The sequence below is a fragment of the Takifugu rubripes genome, chromosome 3, assembly GCF_901000725.2.
Source record: "Takifugu rubripes chromosome 3, fTakRub1.2, whole genome shotgun sequence".
NCBI lineage: Eukaryota > Metazoa > Chordata > Actinopteri > Tetraodontiformes > Tetraodontidae > Takifugu > Takifugu rubripes.
In genome coordinates this window covers 14,957,545-14,977,261 of record NC_042287.1, presented here as the reverse complement: position 1 = coordinate 14,977,261, position 19,717 = coordinate 14,957,545, and the positions used below count along the sequence as shown (strand labels likewise).

The 19,717-nt window shown below is 48.6% G+C and overlaps 1 protein-coding gene across 8 annotated transcripts in view; it reads right to left on the bottom strand.

Annotated features, from left to right (window-relative positions):
* camta1a (calmodulin binding transcription activator 1a) overlaps window positions 1–19,717 on the bottom strand; it is a 222,541-nt gene that overhangs the window by 14,342 nt on the left and 188,482 nt on the right. For 7 of the 8 annotated variants that reach the window (XM_029834332.1, XM_029834326.1, XM_029834327.1 and 4 more), the window contains 5 exons: window positions 10,571–10,724; window positions 7,118–7,258; window positions 4,586–6,873; window positions 3,222–3,348; window positions 2,528–2,662 (listed from right to left, as the gene is read on the bottom strand). In XM_029834332.1, the coding sequence (XP_029690192.1) occupies window positions 2,528–2,662; window positions 3,222–3,348; window positions 4,586–6,873; window positions 7,118–7,258; window positions 10,571–10,724 (2,845 nt within the window). The remainder of the gene's footprint in view (window positions 1–2,527; window positions 2,663–3,221; window positions 3,349–4,585; window positions 6,874–7,117; window positions 7,259–10,570; window positions 10,725–19,717) is intronic. The other variant, XM_029834330.1, reaches the window with a different exon arrangement.

The following is a 19,717-nucleotide window of genomic DNA, read 5'->3' as shown; positions in this document are numbered from 1 at the left end:
CAGCAGGAAACAGAAAAGTGCCTCTTTTAGTGTGTCTCTCAGTAAAAGCGGGTGTCAGTCAGCGGCATCCTGACCCGCACAGGTCCACACAGAGCGGCATCTGCCTCCACCTGCAGCTGTGCCCCCCCCGGGTCAGGCTGCTGCGCGGCATTAGGCGGAAAAGAGTCAAAACACCAACATATATCCCCGCAGAAGAGTGCATGTGAGTCTCAGCACAGCACTCAACAATAGAACAAAGTGAGGGAAGGGAGAGACACGAGGAGAGAGAGAGAGGAAGACCTCGCACTACTCCTCTTCCTCTAATAGCCCCCCTCCTCCTCACTTGTTTTACCTCGCACACACACACGCACACACACACGCACACACACTTCCTTGTGTTCCCAGTAGTCGCTGCTCCTCCAGCCTGCAGTAAAATGACAAATGCCGCTGCTAGGAGACGGCGTGCGCACGTGCCGCCGGTAAACAGACGCCCTGTTCTCGCGCGCCGCCCGCCCCACGAGCCGCGGTCGCGCTGCTCGAGGCTCTCGTGTGTTTCTTTTTTTTTTTTTGTAATCGGTGCTTATTTAACCTATTAATCCTTTAGGTTCTCACTTGTTGTGCGGAGTTAGAAGCCTCCGGAAGACCGGCTGTCTCTTCCCGCCACCTGGCTTCTTTCCTCCAACTAAATCGGATTCTGTTTGCGGTAGTTTGCCATTCAAACCACGCCCACCACCCCCCCAGCTCCGGCTTTGTGTGGACAGGTCTGCCGTTCTCTGTCGCGCCGGTGTGCGGACCGGGGCTCGCCTCCGTCCACACGCTCCCCCGCGCCCCTTGAGTCGTCTTCCGCGGATCCGCGAAGCTTCCCCCCCTGCACGGATCGCAGGGTTTGAGCTCGGGGACTTGTTGGGGCGGACGACGAGTGCTCCGCAGCTCCAGCGGCTTTTCTGTCCTGCCCATGGCTCCGTACCTGCAGTGCTGCAGAGAAAAGCGCCCCTTCCCCCACTCTGCATTATGACAAATCAAGGCAGGCAGGCAGCTGTGCCATTAGCACATCATAGCACAGCGAGTTTTCCGTGGAAGAACAAACTCACAGAGCTGTGCTGTACATCACGCTGCTGCAGAGCCGCGCTAAATAAATAAAGACGGCTGTGTTATTAGTCATATGGACCGGTGGGGTTACAGCCCGACAGATGGCGAGGAGAACCCTGTCATGGTGTTGCGTTGGAAGTGGAAAAACAAACTGCTTCATTAGTGTACCAAGGACTGTTTTCTAAGTGTTCCTCTCGTAATGGATGTGTTTGCGTTCAGCCGGGTGTCCATCCTGTCCTACTGATGGAAAAGAATAGCAGGAAGTTTCCGTGCGTCTGGCTCCAGAGTCGAGCACGCGCTAAATCACCTGTCTGCCTCTGAAATGTCTTCATAATTTCTTTTTAAAATGAATTTAGACCAACAGACTCAGCATCTTTCTCTTTTTAAATGGCCCAACATAAAAGCAGCCCGGAGCTGCTACTCTGCTGAATAAAGTCCTCCAGACACAATCGGACCAAAGTTTTGCTCTTGAAATCTATGGGTTTGATATTTCAGGCGTGACGTGAGCGTTTGTTGCGGACTCACCTGGTCTGTGTAGACAGGTGTGACACAAACCTTTCACGTCACTGCAGGACTGGGTTTTTTTTTGTCCTGCAGACGTGTCCGGATGGCTGCACCGAAACACTTCTGTGTCTTTTATTTGTTTTTATTAACTCCCTCTCTCTGCTGCACCACTAGGGAGCTCAACACTCCCCCCATCATGCAGTAAGGTCGGCTTCTCTTCCCCCGAACGCATCTTCCTCTCTTTGTCATCTGTCTGAGAGGGAGACGGCCACCGACTCACCATCCTCCAGGGTCTCTACTCTACATGTGTGGGTCTCCATTTTCAACCTCGTGCCTTTGTGTTGCTCAAATATGCCACCGCAAACACACACACACACACAGACACAGACACACACAGACGCACACACGCACGCACGACCCCGGCTGCATCCATCTGTTGTGCAGATTGTGAAGCCACATGAGGTGATGTGAGACTGGGGGCTACAACATGAATATATATAAGCAAATATACGGTCATTCACTCCGCAGGTTGGTGCCGCGCACGTCAGGTAACAGGGAGCGCTGCGTCCCCCCTCAGACAGTCTGCTCCTCATTAACTGCTTCTGTGAATGGGCCAGTAAGGCAGTAGGATGTGAATGGCGGAAGGATCCACCAGTACTGCCGTGCACGGGAGTCGCCAGCTCTCCATTACTCACTCCCACTCCCTCAAGGGCCGTCTGCAATGCAGCTGTCCTGTGAGCCTGTGCTTCACCGTGCCCTACTTTACCCTGACAGCGCTCGAGCACTGCAGCAACGCTACCCTTGCACCACACGCGCGCACAAATTACATATCGCTACATCTCAGCTAACATTCTGATACACAGCTTGGTATCAGAATCTGAGATACCTGTTAAATATGGTGCTGGGGAACCTCAGGAAACAAAGTATGAAAGCAGGACAGTGAGCGGAGGCCTACCGTCGAGAGAGAGCCAGTCATGCTGGGATGATGGCAGTGAGGGCAGAGCGCGAGCCTTGTACTCAAAAACCACCGAGCTGGAGATGATCTGGTTACTGATGGCCACCTGTAGTGTCACCAGGCCGGTGTCGTGAGCTGGATAGGAGGAGGGAAGTATTAGTACAGCCATGACGCAGGCGTGTGTCACAGTAAAAATAAGGCAAATGAGTCACGATGGGTCATGATGGGTGTCGCAACCACTGTCATCAAAACAATCTATTAACCAGTTGATTAAACTATCATGTGTGCTGTGTTAAACTCTTACAAACATCCTGCTTGAGTCATGAACATAACCATGCACATATTAAAAATGGAGGACATCAAACTGATCTTGTCTGAGAGTTTGTATAGAAGTAAAAAAACCCAAAAAAAACCCAACAACCCAGAGAGTGAGAGATGAAAGTGATCTAAAATCAGACCGATTTAGTCCAGCACAAATAATTAAGGTAATTTTCTTTAGAAAAATACAAACCAAGAATACAAGATTTTATTGTAGTTATTTTCATTACTTTGAATGAGGGTGCAACATAACAGAATAAATATATTTGATGTTTATTCATATCTCTAAAATATAATCATGGACAGAAACCAACCAACAAGCAAAAATAAGACATTGGTGACTTTAAAAAAACGTTTCTTTTTCACGCCCTGTTACCTGGGCAGTAGCAGCGCAGGACTCCTGGCTGGATGAGGGAAGCAGGGACTGAGATCTGGTCAAACAGGCAGCTGTAGTTGGAGCTGGCCTCCTGCCACGGGCCGGTAATCAGCACCTTCACTCCGCCCTGAAAAAGAAACAGAAAATATTAATAAAATGAATTCACGCCACAACTGTTGTGCCTGATTTAAGGATCTGCTCAGGATGTTTTATTGTACGTCGCCATCTAGCGTATAAAGACGAGAATGACACGTTAGAAGAATTCAGGGATCAGGGCTTCAGGGATCTATGTTGCCCCCGTGTGGACATTTGTAGTACAGTAGCTCATTTCCAACACAACTCCATCTAGTGATCAAATAATGTATTACAGCCAACATTATTGAATACTACTTTTTGAGAGCATTGTGAAATGGTTCCATTTAAGCAAGATTTAAAATAATTATGTGCTTAATATTTCAGCAAAATATTAGGATTTTTTTTTAAATATAATCCTAACAAACAAGGAAATGAAAAATTAAGATTGGGATATGAATGAATGTGCAATACAGAACTTAAAAAATAATGAAGTACCGTTATGATACTTTTTGTATATCTTCTGTTACATTTTTGTAAGATGTAGCTACATGCAATTTGTTTGAGAACACTGATAAACAAATATACATATTTATAATTAGCAAAGAACATATATTCTGGAGTCAGTGTCTATTCAGAATTTTTACAGCTGAACATTAAAACAAAATTTCAGTGGATCTATGAAAATGTACAAAAGTTGTACTTTGGTATAAATTACACCAAGTTTACATCCTCACCAATGTGGTTCATGAGCCAAATGGTTTAACAGCCAACAGTCAAACACAAAAGAGTGCTTTATGTACTAAAAGCACATTTAACTTTCCATCTAACCATCGCTTGTTCATATTCCTCCTGACTTTTTTGTTACTTAAAAATAAAGTAATTTTAACTATGGAGCAGGTCACTGAGAATGATGACTTTTAGCAAACAAAGCTTTGTGATGATCCCACCACCCCCACTCCTCAGAAAGCACCAGAAATAAGACCATCTGTATGACTGTCCCAGTATCTATGACAACCATAGGTAGGAAATAAATATTACCCATGATAAAGAATACTGTTTTATTACTGAGTCAAAAAACACATGCACTATTACTGAGAGCAGATAAAATTCACATTAAATTTAAAAATAAAAGTTAATTTAACTCAAGTCGAATATTCATAAGTTCTTCAGGCAAGTAGGCAATTGGTTTTAAAACGGCTCTTGTTTAAAACGCAGGGCTCCTTTTAAACAAGTGGAGTCAAGTAGAGCAGGTGAGATGAGAGGGATTAACTCTCACATCTGTCGCTCACCTCAGGGTAGGACCACTCGGGGGAGTAGTCAGTGACCATGAAGAGCCGGCCGGTGGCCTGGAGCATCCCCATCCCCTGGGCCACGGCTGCAGAGACCACCTCCGTCATGTAGGACAGTGAGCCGGCCTCCCCGCTGCTCCCCCCCCCTCCGGCCCCTCCGCTCAGGGACTGGGGGCTGCAGCAGGGTTGAAGGCAGAGCTCTGAAGGGTTGTAAGCGGAGCCCCTGTTCCCGCCGTCCTCCTGGCCCTGCACGGGGCCCCCGCCAGCGGTGTTCTGACTGTCCGAGCTGTGGGACGTGACCAGCTGGTGGGCGTACAGCGCCCCGCTCGCTGACATGGTGGTCCCATTTCCATCCACTGAGATGAAGTCATTGATGAGGTCAGAGAACTGGTTGCCAAAAGAGATGTCAAAGTGGTCCAGGTTGATCTCCATGCCCGTCCCTCCTGTTCCCCCATTAGCGGACGCTCCTCCTAGACCTTGGTGGGTGTTGTAGAGTCCCTGGACCATGCTCGGGCCCTGGAGAAGGGGCTGCAGCTGCTGCTGCTGCTGCTGGGAGCAGTTGCTGCCGTCACCGTTGTTGTTTCCATTATGAATCGCTCCCTCGCCTGCACCCCCAGCTCCTCCTCCGCCACCGTCTGAGGCCTGCCGGAGGTAATGCTCCCTGCCCCCCACCTCGCCATTTCCAGCTCCACAGGCCTGAATGTGGTCTCCTGGCTTGAGGAGATTGTCAGTTCCGTTCTGAGCACCTCCAGTTGGGGTTGAATTGACGCCGCCTGGTTGTTCTAGACCCACCACCTCTTCGTTCTCGGCGGACAGACCTGGAAAGGTCCCCTGGTACTGCAGCAACTGGAGTGGACCAGCTTGTCCGGCGCCTTCTGTGGGCGAGCCTCCGTTACAGTTTGCTCGGTGCTGAGTCTGGTGAGCCTGGTGGTGGTGGTGGAGGTGTCCGTTGCTTCCAGGGGAGTCGGTCTTCACCACCTGCATGCCCATATAGGCTCCGGAGTCGTGGGAGTTGTGCTCCATCAAATGTGTTTTCTGGCCAATGCTGCCTCTCCCCTGCTGAGCCTGGGCCGTCTGAGAGCCGTCCTGGAGGAAGAAGTTAGGCGAGCGGTTCTGATTTTGCATGTGAGGACTGGACATGGCCTGACCGAAGCTCACGCCGGCGGCGCCGGCCGCGTAGTCCTGCTTGGCATCAATGGCACTGAAATCCATCTGCTCCAGGGTGGTACTGGGGCTCAGCCCCCCGCCGGAAGGGAGCAACGAGCCTGTGGGGGTCAGAGTAAGGCTGCTCTGGCCTGAACCAGCGCTGGACGACACAGACACCCCGCTGCCACAGTTGACCACCCCCCCCACCTGGTAACCACTCTCTTTGGCCAGCTGCTGCTCAAAGGAGGTGTCTTCTGTCTTGATGTTCTTCACTAAAGCTGAGCTGAAGGTGTAGCCGCTGTCGGACATGGAGGGGGACCGCTGCAGGCTGCCGTTGGTGCTGCCGTTGTTTCCAGATGAAGACGAGGTTGAGGAGTTGCCTTCTGTCTTCATCGCGCTCCCTCCGTAGGTCTGTCCTTGCTTGGGGTTGTTTAAAAAGCAGTCGGGGTCAAAGTTCATGTTGGTCTCTGGGATCTTGATGCTTCCCGCGTCCAGACTGCTGGACAGCACCAGCTCCTCAGACACCCCGGCCGTGGTTAGGATGGACAGGCTGTCCCCCGCCGCGGCAGTGCCGGGTTCCCCCACCGTTCCGCTGGGGAAGGCAAATTTGTGACGGTCAGCCAGCACCAAGCCCTGCGAGGCGGCATCTGCCCCCATCAGGTGACTGTTAGGACCCCCGGTAGGAGACATGCTGTACACGGGGTCCCCTGTGACTTCAGACATGAAGACACTCTGGGACAAACCGGACATGACGGAGGCCACATGGCCCATCCCGGTGACGACAGGACTGTCGGCCATGTCCGGGTCACTGTTGAGGCCGCTGCTGATGGAGACAGGGGAGTTCTGCGTGGTGTCTGGGACCTCAACCTGGTTGGTGGAGGACACCTCCGTGCTGTTCTGGTGCAGCAAGGTGGGCTTGTGGACTTTGCCGTTGCGTTTTTCCCGTGCGCTGCCTCCCCCGGCTCCCCCTCCGGGGCATTTGCCTCCGCCGTGGGAGCTGTGCTCGGTCTTCCCCTCTGAAACATCGTTGTTCTGGACTTCGGAGTGAGCGCTGCTGTAGCCTCCAGAACGGGGGTCCACCTTGGGGGAGATGATGCGGTGTTTGGCGCTGTTACATTTGTGGTGCACGCTACTTCCTGCACCTGCAAGAGAACAGAGACAGCATGAAGAGAGTTACAACTCCTTACAGAACTACTCAGGGGAGTATGTTTGAGAAGTGCTGGGCCGCGTCTAATAGGACACTCTGAAGGTTATTAGTCAACCAAAATAACGACCCAACAACCCCTGTAACTTTACGTCCTCCATCTGCTGTAAATAATCCATATCTTTATGAGCGTTGTTAATTTTAAAGCTAAATACTCCACTCCATGGCTCGCCCCTCCTTACCCAGGGTGCCCGTGCAGAGGCAGTTGTGAGTACGAGGAGGCGGCTTAGTTTGGTGGCTGTCCAAAATCTGCTGCACTAGCTGCTCCACTGAGAAGCCAGAGCTGCTGTTCCCATTGCTGCAAGTCCACTTGATGCCATGAACTGCCAGGAGAGAGGATGAGACACAGATGTAAGCAGGCTCAAGAGACCACCGTCCACCCTGTCGCCCAGCTTCTGTCCTCACTGTCTGCCAGAATAACTCATGCCGCTCACACCGCGCGCCACTATAAATGCTAATATTATGTGGAGGTCATGTCTCGCGCCAGTGTACGAATGTGCATGGGAACGGGGAGGAAGTCGGTCTTTTAATGTAAATTGTTTTAATTTTTCAGGGGTGACAAAGATGTGACTATTTCAGACTTTTTAAAGATGTCCCTCGGTGTGGAGGTGTGTGTGTGTGTGTGTGTGGGGGGGTGTTTTAGAAGTGAAGCATATAAAACGAATTCAAGCATGCTTTGATTCAAGTTTCTTCCCCTTCACCACATCCCCGAGTTAAATATGCAGGGAGAGATTTAAAAAGTGGGCACGTTTTAGAGCACGTATGGCTTAGCGCATGTTTGCTCATGAGATAAAAGGAGATGGAAAGAGTGAACGAGGGTGCGGGGTGCTGCAGATTAAAGACAGACTTAGCGGAAGAAAAGTGAGAAAAAAGCTAGCAAACATAATTGGGAGGCTGTGATAAGAATATGAGTCGAGAGCTTTAAGATCTTTTGGCAGATTGCGCGCTGGTCACCAGCAGATGTCAGCAGAACTGCTGTGATCAGGCTGAGATAAAAGGCAGCACGGACCTCTTAGTGCGGCTGATTACCGAACAACAGGAAGCGTCTCAATCAAACGTGACGGATGTTTTCAGCTATTAACTCGGGGGTAAAAAATGTTTATTATCACTGTCAGGCTGGAGATCCTATCAGTCCGTGTGGCTGGAGTCACCATTCATCCCCTGCCAACGTGTAACGCAGCAGTGCCACTGAGATGATGCTAGTGCCACTGACAGGAAGATAATGCAGCCATTGGTAGATTAAAAAAACACTGTCATGAATCCCCCCTCTGAGGCAGCGGGACAGAATTGTGGTTCAGATGGGCTTGACAGAGCAAGAGTGAGAGCCTAATACAACAGCTTACATCCACCGTGTCGTGCCATCCCTGTTCACCTCTGCTGCCCTGATCCCTCATGCCAGACGTGCCACAGGCCTCCTAATCTGGATGGGCATCACAGCCAGAGGCTCGGGGTTGTTGATGTACAGTTGCCACCGTGTCTGCCTGTCCGCTCTCCTCCTTCCGAGTTATGGAGCAAAGGAGACATGACAGGAGCCGTGCCGTTAGGTTTAATCCCAGTGGCAGCAACAGCGGAGGCACCGAACAACAACCCCGTCACATCACCATCATCCTGATGACTCCATCCTGTCATGGGCAGCATCGCACAGCCCTCACGACAAAACGCAGCTGATCTGCAGGACACACACATCCCATCTGGTTCCCTCCGCGCCACCGAGCACTACGAGGGATGTGCGCCACAGTTTGGGCCATGCCCAGCTCAGCCTGCCTGTCCGTGGTCTGTTCTTTTCTGTCTGTCTAGCCTGGAGACAGGCCTTCTGTCTGTCTGAGTGTTTGTTAAAGCCGCTCATGCTCTATCTGTCAGCAAGCTGGGGGCATCGCTGGGAAGAGAGTGTTGCGTGTTTATTGCATTAGACCAAGAGTGAATCAAGCCGGCCGCCTTGTCCACGGAGCCGGAGCGTGACTGAGTAGTGAAGCCACTATCTCCCTCCCTCCATCTCTCTTTTCCAGCTTTCTCCTTCGTCTTCTCTTTTTCATGAAACACTGGAGGACAGTTAGGGGGAGGAGGAGGTTTGAAAGGCCATGTTTCCCTGGGCCCATAACTGGTGTGTTTGGTTGTTAGCACTGGTGCATGGCAAAGTTTGGTGACTGCGTCATGACGAGAGTCAGGTCTGAAAAAACACAATTCTGTTTTGTGTTGGCGTTTTTTTTGGATGATTAGACATCAGTTAAAATACCGCCAATGTGTAAAATATTAGGGCTTATTAATATTAATAATGTATATTGTTTTTTCAAGCAACCACAGGGAAAAGTGCTTCATTCACTCTATAACAACCATGTGCAATAAAATATAGATGAGCACTTTCAAAAATATCGATCAATTTGTGAAAAACATAGCATGTTACAAGCTGATGTAACATATGGAAAATATAGCATAACTTCGTTGCAAGTCTTCCGACTCTACGCTGGGGATGAGGTATTTCTCAAAATGGCCACTAGGTGGCAATGGTGCTCCGCCTCTGCGCCTGTGTTGACATGTTACTGGGCCAGGCGAAAGACAGCGGGGTAGACAGGAAGAAGAGAGAGAAAAAGCAAAGACAGAAAGAGGGATTTTTGCTCTTTATATAGCCCAGTCATGTAGCCCTGGCAGCTAGAAGGCATTGTACACTCACCAATTTGTCCCTACAACTCCCAAAGTTAATGACTTTACACATTACTGCAAATGGCAGTTGGATTTTACATTAAGCCACAGATGTAATAAGTACAGTAGGGCATTGGTTGGTGTATAAAATATGACTGCACATGGAACACCAAGCAGAATTCCCATCAAAAGTAAACAGTATAGAGCCCGCGTGCGTTTAAAGGCACTAGCTGGTTCTCTGCTACCAGGCCACCTCACCGCCATCACTACATCATCACTGGCAGACACACCCGAAACACACTCGGCTCTTCAAAGTTAGCAGCACTTTGATGCCACTCAAGGTCCCCATCTATCTATCTATTATCTTCATCAGGCAAACACTGACTTTTCCCAAAATGCTCCCTAAATCTTTGTGCGGGTCTGGAGGCTCATAAAAACACAAAGTGCATCTCACATGCATTAGTAAAGCTAATAACAACAAGGATCAATCCATTGAGGAGGGAGACAGCCAGAGAAAGTTGGCAAAAGGGTGGAGGGGGGAATTCTGGTGAGTCAGACATTCTTGCTCCCACGCACTAAAATGAATCAATAATCAGCTTGCTCCCTCCTCTTCATTGACTTTGTTTACGGGCCAGGGAGGAGGTGCACTCTCAGCCTGGCCGGAGTGGTGCCAGAGGTCTAGAGGAAGAGCTGAACCCTGAACCATAACTGGCAGGCGGCTCCAGAGAGAACACGCAGGCACATCAGCGCAGGAACTCTGACCGAAAATGTCTTCTGACTTAGGTGCTGAGGGCACTTAGTGTACCAGCTGTCAGCTAATAGGACAAGACATTAAATCCTCAGACAAGCACAGCAGCCACTACGTTAAATTCTTTTTCCATGCCTGTAGACATGCAACAGCTTTTAAGGCCTTTGGAGTGGAGGCAGTAGCTGTTTTATGCAGAAATGTTGGGACTGATGTGCTGAGAATGTATAAGTGGGACCTTTTCAATACTCACACATGGGCTTGAGCTGGCCGATCAGCTCCTCCTTGGTCCACTTGGCCCACTCCTTCTTGTCTGTATTGATGGAACACAGGATCGGACCGCATGGTTTCCCACAATCCTCAATGGCTGGAACATTCAAATAGTGGACGAGCACAATATCAGGGTTCTGTGGGTGAAGACAGGGAGAGGTTGGCCTCGGATCAGGGTGTTTTCTTGAGATTACAACAGCAAAGAGTGTTGGTGATACACAGATTGTCGGTGCTGAAAATAGAGCTGAACTAGAAATTCTGGATGGAGGATGCGGACAACAAAGGCCGGGATGAGACGTGTACGTTCACAAGCCAGAACGCAGTCAGGAAGCAGAACAAATGTGGGATCAGAAACAGCCTCAGTCATTATGTGTCTGTTTGCACCTCCAAATGTGTGTTCTTCTGTGTGCACAGCATGGCGTGCTGCTTTATGCCCATGTGTGTGTGTGTGTGTCTGATAATTGCAGTGTGTGCTCATGTAACGGAGCATTTTGACAAGTCCTCCCACATGCTGATCTGATGCCCTCAATTAACTCTGCCTGTATATACCAAGTCAAAACTCAACAACTTGATGCCTGCAAATTGTTACTAGGTTACTGTGGCAAATTCCCTAAATTGACAGCTTATGAATAATAGGTGGCTTTGAAAGGAATGTGGTGCTGCTGCGAGTCACATCAATTCACTTCTGTAATCACAAAAAGCTTTGATTACAGAGCACGGCGCAGACTCACACAAGGAGTGTTCCCATTTCACTCCTTATCGCTTCCAATTTATTATAAACATCCATCTGCTGTGCTGCTCCCAACTCACAAACACGGCCTCATATCCTGCTACACAAATAAGAGCTCCGATGATCACAGGTGACCTGTGAGCAGCCAATTTCGGCGGGCGCACAGTTTATGGAGGACAAATGCTGATGCATGAATGAACACATGCGCGTGCACCTGCAGCTGAATGAAACGGGTCTCGGGAAACCTTGATGGTGAAAAATGCTGTGACCGTGTGCGTGTGTGACTGCAGTTTGAAGCTTTATCAGCACTAAGTGGCAAATAAATCAAAGCGCTGCTACTGTAGGTCCGCGCTCACTCACAGAGCGCACCATTAATCTACAACTGCACCTCCCACTTCCCCTCCTTAACTTTCAGCAGACAGGGTGTGGCTGCTGGCACAGCCAAACCGCCTTTGAAACAAAGACACAAACAAATAGCAATAATAACGACCTCAGGAGCAGCGCTGCAGCGTCACATCTGCAGCAACAAGTCGCATAAAACGTTGCTGGCGTTGGATGTCGGTTGCTTATTTGATGGAGATTCCCCAAGATGGCGTCTTCAGCTGTGTCAGTAACAGAAAAATGCTCTTAATCTTTACTGAGAATATATGCAGATGCAGGCATGCCTATGTAGAATGTATGAATAGCAGCTAATCTCTGTAGAGAGAGAGAGAGGGAGAGAGAGAGGGAGCGAACGCCACGTTCATTAAATACCCTAACAGACAACAAACGCAGCTTCGGCGTGCACCCGCACTCCCAGCTGATTCCTACCTTTTCACTCCTAGCTACACAAAGATGAGGGCACGCAGACACGTGCAAGAATGACAAAAGGGGGAGATCATGTGGCAGCTTTACAGCTCTTCCCAACACAAAGATTCAGACGCTGCACTCTATTATTAGGTATCCCCAACCTGTCACTCCAGAACGTTCCTTGTTTCACTCGGCTCTATTTTGCTTCCCCCTTATTACGTGTACCCAATAGCCCTCTCCCGGCCGGAGGCCCACCTCAGCTCCCAGAGAAAACGAACACAATGAAAATGTAAGGCATAACATAAATCTATTGGGATGCTAATTTAATTTAATTTCCTGCTGGCTGCTTTCTTTTTCCACTTTGTAATATCAGGAGTTTGTATTCAGGGAGTAGGGGAGAAAAAAAAGCTGAAGGGTAACTTTTTTGCCTGGATACTATTTTCAAGAGAAAACGAGATCTCATTAACGTATTGATTAATTGTGTAATGTAGTCTTCTGCTTGTAACCCCCCCTCCCCCCACCCACCCTTTCCCCTGCAAGTCTTAGGGCAGCTTTCCAGCCTCACTTCCACAATGGAAAAGAATGAGGGGGATACAGTTGCAGCAGCCTTTGGTGTACATTAAGATGAGGATGTACCGGTACTGTAATGGTGTTAGTATCTCTGTACAAGCTTGTTTGCTGCTGTGGGTGTTATCCTGAGCCTGTAGGAACACAGTACATACGGTACAGTCAGCATGTTGGCAACATTTCTATGCATGTATGCCAGCGGTTCCTGTGGTAAGGCCCATTAATGCATAAACATCACTTATATGTAAAATGTTGCATGTCTCCAGCCAGCATTTTGATGTTGCCGTGTTGTGTTAATGTTTACTGCAGCTCCCCAGAACAGATGGATAGATGTTGAGATAATTACTAAAGGAGTCTTGGGGAGGCAGCCATGGGGGCGGAAGGCCTGCTGAGTGGGTGGTGGAGTGCCACCCTGCACCTCCTTCCACTGCTCTCTCCATCTCAGACGTGAAAATACAGCAGCACACACACACAACACACACACAACACACACACAAAGGGACTCAGTCATTCACATTCAACTCAAAAATGGAAAAGTTTATATGCCAACACACATGAATATGCAGGACATTGCCATCGCAACCGAAGGATAAAGGTGCTGTTGTAGCCAGGCAACAGGTTTTTCTGGCACCCACGCACTTAGAGGCAGCAAGTGCTCCTATAATCTCTGAGTGAATTCCTACCTCAGTCTCAAGTCATACACACTGTTCTACTCCAAAAGGCAAGGGTGGGGGGGGGGGGATACATGGGTAATGGAGCAGAGGACACAAGTAGATGTCAGTGGAGAAAGAGAAAATTACTGTGTTTGGTTCTAATGTACAATGAATGTGCATGTTGATCTGCAGCTGAACTTTAACATGCAAAGATGCTTGGAAGAGTGGGATCTGGTAAAGGTTGGTCTGCTGTCTCATTAAGTCGCTGTGACCCTGCCACAAATCTGCTCCGTGTTGCTGCCTCTCCAGCACTCCGACTGTAGCTCATTAGGAGACAGGGAGAGCGAAAGAGATTTCCAGGTACATGCAGAGACAGAGACAGGAAGAAGGATGAGAGCGCGGCACCATGGTTGTTCGCTACATGCTAGGCCTCCTTTTTCACAAGCCACGGACGGGAGCGATAAAAACTCCATTAACATGAGAGCATCTTAATTGATAGGTGATGCTTCATTCAGCGAGAATGAGCCTGGGAGTGCAGGGAGAAAACTTCCTCTCTGATAAAATAACCCACATGCAGGAAGGTGTGGGGGTCGAGCCTGTCATGAGGAAAAAGCAGAGAGGATACAGGAAAGGGCTGCGGTGTGGGATCCCCCTTTTTTCCACGGGGATGCGGAAAATAGGAAAGGTGGTGAAGAATAAGGCTGTGAAAATATGTCTCGCAGACTTGAGGGAGATCCAGTTCAGGCTACACATCATGAAAGCACCAACAGTTGGCTGCTTCGTCACAAATATTCCGAGGGGAATTGGGTGCGTCAGAGTGTTTGTGTTTGTGGACGTATCTGTTCCTTTATGCTTGCGCGTCTGCCTACATTAAATCATAAACAGCGTGTGAATGAGTGTCTAGAGGCAGATTTCTGTATGTTCGTTGGCGTATGCACATCAGTATGCATGCAGAATGAGCGCAATGAGCTGTGAGTGTGAGACCGAGTGCATCTGCTATTTAGACTGCATTTCCAAGCTGTCTGAGCCGGAATCGCGTATCCGCGCATCTCTGTGTTTGTCTGTGTAATTTCATGTGAATATTTCATCGATATGTCACATGTTTGGAGTCGTTATTAAGGCTGTGCTCCCCTGACTGCGCGGGGGCTTTTACCCTGGAAGCGGTGTAGTGATGGATGGCACGAGGTGCCAGTCAATTAGGCGGCCTTCTGGCCTCTGGCAGCCAACTTGCAGTCTTAAATACCGACCTTCCCCACTTGTCCCCAAAAACCGCTCATTTCAAGGACAGCTGAATCTGTGGAACTGCAAGTTCACCTCCAAAGGCACAAGGCTTCTTTTTGTCTGTTCTTGATGCTGGGAACCTTTATTGCTCATTGCCAAAGGGTGTGTTTTGGAATGAGGGGGCGGCTGGATGCTGCCTTGCCTAGTTCAGACACGCAGCAGCGCAGGCGCACATAATAACATGTATGCACACGCACTGAGGTAAACAAACCCCATGTCAAACCATGGTGAAAAAGACAAAAACAGCCTGAAGCTCCTGTCTGGGTCGTAGAACCCCCACCCCCCACCCCCATGAACTGCCTTACCCCTGTCTATGACAAACTCTTTATTTTAATCTTTTCATTTTGAAGATGCTAAATCCAGAGTCTGGAGTCAAACCTCATCTTCGCCGCACTGGTCACACCTTGCCTTCCCCCGCCACCGTCTGAACTGCCAGGCTAAAAAGATGTCTGGGTGGGTGTGGGCCAGGAGTAAGAGCCAGTTCACAAAGGGTTTCTTGATGTCAATTGCCTCAAATGCCTCCATCCAAGGTCTGTAAAAAAAGAGACGCTATTGCACAGCGGGAGGCCCTGATTTAAGGAAGATTCACACTCCACCTCTTTACCTCCACTACCTAGTGTACTGGCTGTAAGATATGAAAGGCAGAACTTTTGAGGAACAGGAAGAGGCCAGCATGTTTGAGTGTGTTTCAGAGGAAGCCAGGGGCTGAGGCCTGTGATGTTTAATTCAGGAGCACATAATCACTCCGATGGAGTTGAGAGCAAGGCTTTAAATAACTCAGCTTAGAGGGGCAGAACTGCTTCACTCTGGGTGGGGGAATGCGAGCGTGTGTGTGTGTGTGTGCCTGTGTGTGTAGGTGCACATGCTTATTTTCTTGTGTCTGTAATTGTGCATGTGTGAGTGCATTTCACATTTCTACAGCTGCGAGTGTGTACGAGATTGGCCCGGTGTTTTTATGTGTGGTCCCTCCCTGCTTTGTAATATTTTATTTGTGCCGTGCAGCAGAGTAAGGAGGTGTTTGTTGCTGTGCCAAGCATCTGCATGCATTTCAATAAAAGTCCCGAAGACCAGTTCTCGGGCCTGAATGTGAGTAGCATTCTGGATGCCAAGCTGGGGGGCAGGTAGGCAGTAAGTCAGGCGGTAAGCCTGGCAGAGAAGCACTGAAGTTCATTTAGCTGCCACAACTCAAGTCACAGTTTACAGCCTACTTATTCTTCCTAAGGCTCTCACCCAGCGCACAACCATCTCCATTAGTTGTGTTGGTCTCAAGAGAGAGGCCATGATGCCCTGGAGCAAGCTGTGGAAAGGCCATCAGGAGCCCATCCGGCTGCAATAATAGCCTTGGCTGAGCCCATGGCACTGATCCTAATATTCAGTCACCACACAGGTAACTCTTTCAAACCAGAATAAAAGGAGGGAATGGGACTTACTGAGCTCTCATTTAGGACTGTGTAGATGTTTGTACGATTTCTCCTTTGTTTCCACCTCAAAATAACCTCTGAACCTCTGGCTTTCCCAGTCTATTCCGCTTGCTCTCTCATTTCCGTGTCTTCCTGCGAGGGCATAGTGCAATTCATTTTTAAGAGGAAAACACAGCTAATACCATCTCTCCACACTCCCTCTTTCCTCCTCCTGTTCCCCTTTATATCAGCGCCGGGTCTCATTTGTTTGTGTGTGTCGTCTTTCTCCCCATGCCAGTCAACAAGGCGTGCTATTTATGTGCCTCTGCCCACGTCTGTGAGCGAATCAGGACTTCACTGGAGCAGCCAGGGAAGAAAGATGTGCTGGTGCATCTCTAAACAGGGAGTCACAAGGAGGACTGATGTGTGTCCAGGAACAAGATCATCCAACCTGGCTACTATCTGCTCCTGCAATGCCCCACTGAGCAACAATAGATAACACCGGTTGCCGCATCAGTAAGAACTGTTGATGTACCAACAACAGAGCATACAAGACACCTGTATATGTGCATAAATACATACATCTAGCAGGTATTTAAATAGACTTACAGGAAACAAATCTCTGAGAGACTTACACAGAGATGACAGCATGGCTACAGGACTGCTGAGGCTCTGTGCTCTGTCAAGCATGGTGAGGGGCTCATTATTATTACTGGACTGGATACTGGAGCAGCCCCAGAGCTCAGCTTGGCAAGAACTCTCTCTGGGGGACACACACGAACTGGCCTCCACACACGCGCATACACATGTACACACGCACACACACCATACAAACCAGTAATCAAACATCTGCCCCAGGGGAAAAAAGAAAAACGCTCATATGGTTTCCTAGCAACCATCCACATGAAAAATGGAAAATAAAGAAGCTGTCTGTGTGTGTCGGAAGCAAAGAATAAAGTAGACGTTAACAACTTGTATTAATGACAGATAGAGAGCTTTATGGACCGAAGAGCCAATTGGTCTGAGAAGAATTATGAATGAGATGTGAACAGGTAATGAAAAGACTGACAGAAAAGGCAGCGAGTCTGCAAATCTGCTCCACCGACATCGTCACTCCCCCGACAGCCCTGCAGGGGCAGTGTTGGCCGCAAGTTGATCCAGAAAAAGAATCCACCCATAGTTAAGGTCATGGCAATGTGGGATCAAATAACAGCTCACAGCGAGATCATCATGGAAATAAATCAGGATCCTGCACATTGTTACAGATGTGTGTGTGTGTGTGTGTGTGTGTGTGTGTGTGTGTGAAGGGGGGGGGGGGGGGGGGGGGGGCTGTGGCTTCGAAAACATTGTTAAAGACAGAGCTGTTGGTCACTGCAGGACCAAGTTAATAACAGAGGTTATAACGTGCTGTAGCTACACATTAAGGTGAGAGTTCAGTTTCAGAGTAGAGCACTTCACTCACTCCTGCATGTTTTTCCTCCAACACAAACACAGGAGTTTCAGTCATTTGATCATTTCGCATGCCAGATGTGAGCGCGTGTGCGCTTCATTAGCTGGCGGTGTGTGTGATTGTGTTTGTTCATCTTGGGAACATTTGTGCGTAAATTTTTTTGTTTGTCAGAGTTAGGGGAGACATACTATCTCCATCCAGCAGCTGCCAGAGGCTTCCCGAAACAAGTGCAGGGCCGTGACAGAGACAGAGCGACCGCAGCCTTCTGCTGGTGTAATAGGAAATTAATTGAGACCATCAATATGGTATTAATCATTAAAGCACAGGTGCTGAGGTGGCGCTTTGCTGAGTGTTGGCAGTGTGTGCACACGCTCAGTTAATGTCTGACCTGCTGTTCTGTAAAATGAGGTGGAAATGGAAGGAAAGAATGGGGAAAAACTGATTCATTGATCACAAACCATCTGCAATTCAATACCAGTGACTGGTAAACAACAATACAGATGTTGTCTTTATCTCTTTGGAGTCGCACGACAGCATGGGAAAACTGAAAATGTCTCGTAAATGGGAAAATCTTCATCTCAGCCCCCTTGGATGCCATGTTTCTTCTACAACCTACCATAATCCAGAGCAAAGCAAAGCAGGGTGGGGGCAGGAGAGCTGGTGCTAATCAGCCAGAAGAGAGCCAAATTGCAGCAACTACATTAAGCTGTTAAGCACACCACGTCTCCAAATTGTTGAAGGTGTCTCACTGAGATGAATGCGGCTCCTTATGAATAATACATACACACACGCAGAGACAAATATCACACACATGCTTCATATACGCGCGTACGAGTGACGGTGCCTGCAGGTGTCTGACATGGCGTGAGGGGACTGACATGGCGATAGTTCCAACAGTTCTAGTGTGAAGCCCCCCCCAGACACCACCCCGTGTATGAGTGTCAAGTCAGAGCTTATGAAATGTTTATGATTCGGGAGCTCTGAATGAGATGGAGATTGATCTGGATTGAAAGGCAAATAAGATTGCCAAAGCCCACAGTCAGCTGAAAAGAAGGCAGAGGGTGCAGACTGGGGGGGAGGTGGGGGGGCTAAGAGGAGAAAATGCATTAACACAGGTCTGGCCCTGAGAGAGCGGTGAGTAATGAGTACTTCCTCTATACACACTGAATACTAAGGTGAAATATGGTCACGCTATCATAACCCGCCGCTCGCCGCTCTGTAAGTGTGTGTGTGTTTTGCCTGGCTTGTGTCTGCAGCTCTTAAAGGAGGCTTGGACAGACAGTGGACAACTAATTAAGAATTATTTTGACAAAACAAGCAAAGTTGCTTTTATGCAGACGCGAGAATTTCTGCGTCAATTATGTGGAAGTAAAGGATCCCTTTGCAATACATTTAGTCGGAGGTAAACCTAAAGCACAAATCGTGTGGATGAAAACATACTGACTAAGTTTTAATATTCATAACTGCCCCTGGTGGCCGACCGGGACGCCATACCAGGCTGCAAATGAATGCAATCAATTTTGGATCTCATGGATATCTGCTGGACTACTAAAAATGAAGATACAGTTACAAATAATTAGCCACTAATGATAGATCCCTAAAAATAACACACCCAATTTTCAGGGCTGTAACCCCAAGATTGATTAATAATATGAAGAATAAGTTGTAATACTTGATCAGAATTCCCAATGAATGATGATAGAGCCGGATTATGTTATATGTCAGAAGATGACATAGACCATATGAAATTTTGATGTGGAGACACATGATGCACATCATTAGCGCAGGATCAGACCAGGCCTCGGCTCTCTTTAACACCGTGTAGATGAGATATCAGCTTTGATTTAACATTTCTAACAGTGGAACACAAGTGGAAATAATGTCACCGATACAGCCTTTTTCAAAGGCTTGATGAATGTGTGCATGTATTAATGTGTGCATGCCGGACAGATGGAAAGACAAGATCCTTTGATGTAACCCCCAACGGCCCTGGCCAGCTTGTAGGGAGAGGAACAGAACAGAGGCCACCAGAGGGTTTGGGTCCAAGCCCTGGGGCTTGTTTGTTCCCTCCCCCTCTCAGCCTGTCTTCCCCTCCCTCCTCTGATCAATACTGGCTTCTAATCACCGAGGACAGAATGCTAGTCCTCTCTTTCCCTTATCTCTCCTACTTTAAAAACCTTCCTTCTTTCACAATGGTGCCGATTACAGTTACAAGGTTTGCGTGAATCTGTTCACACCTTTGCACGTTAGTCACAGAGCA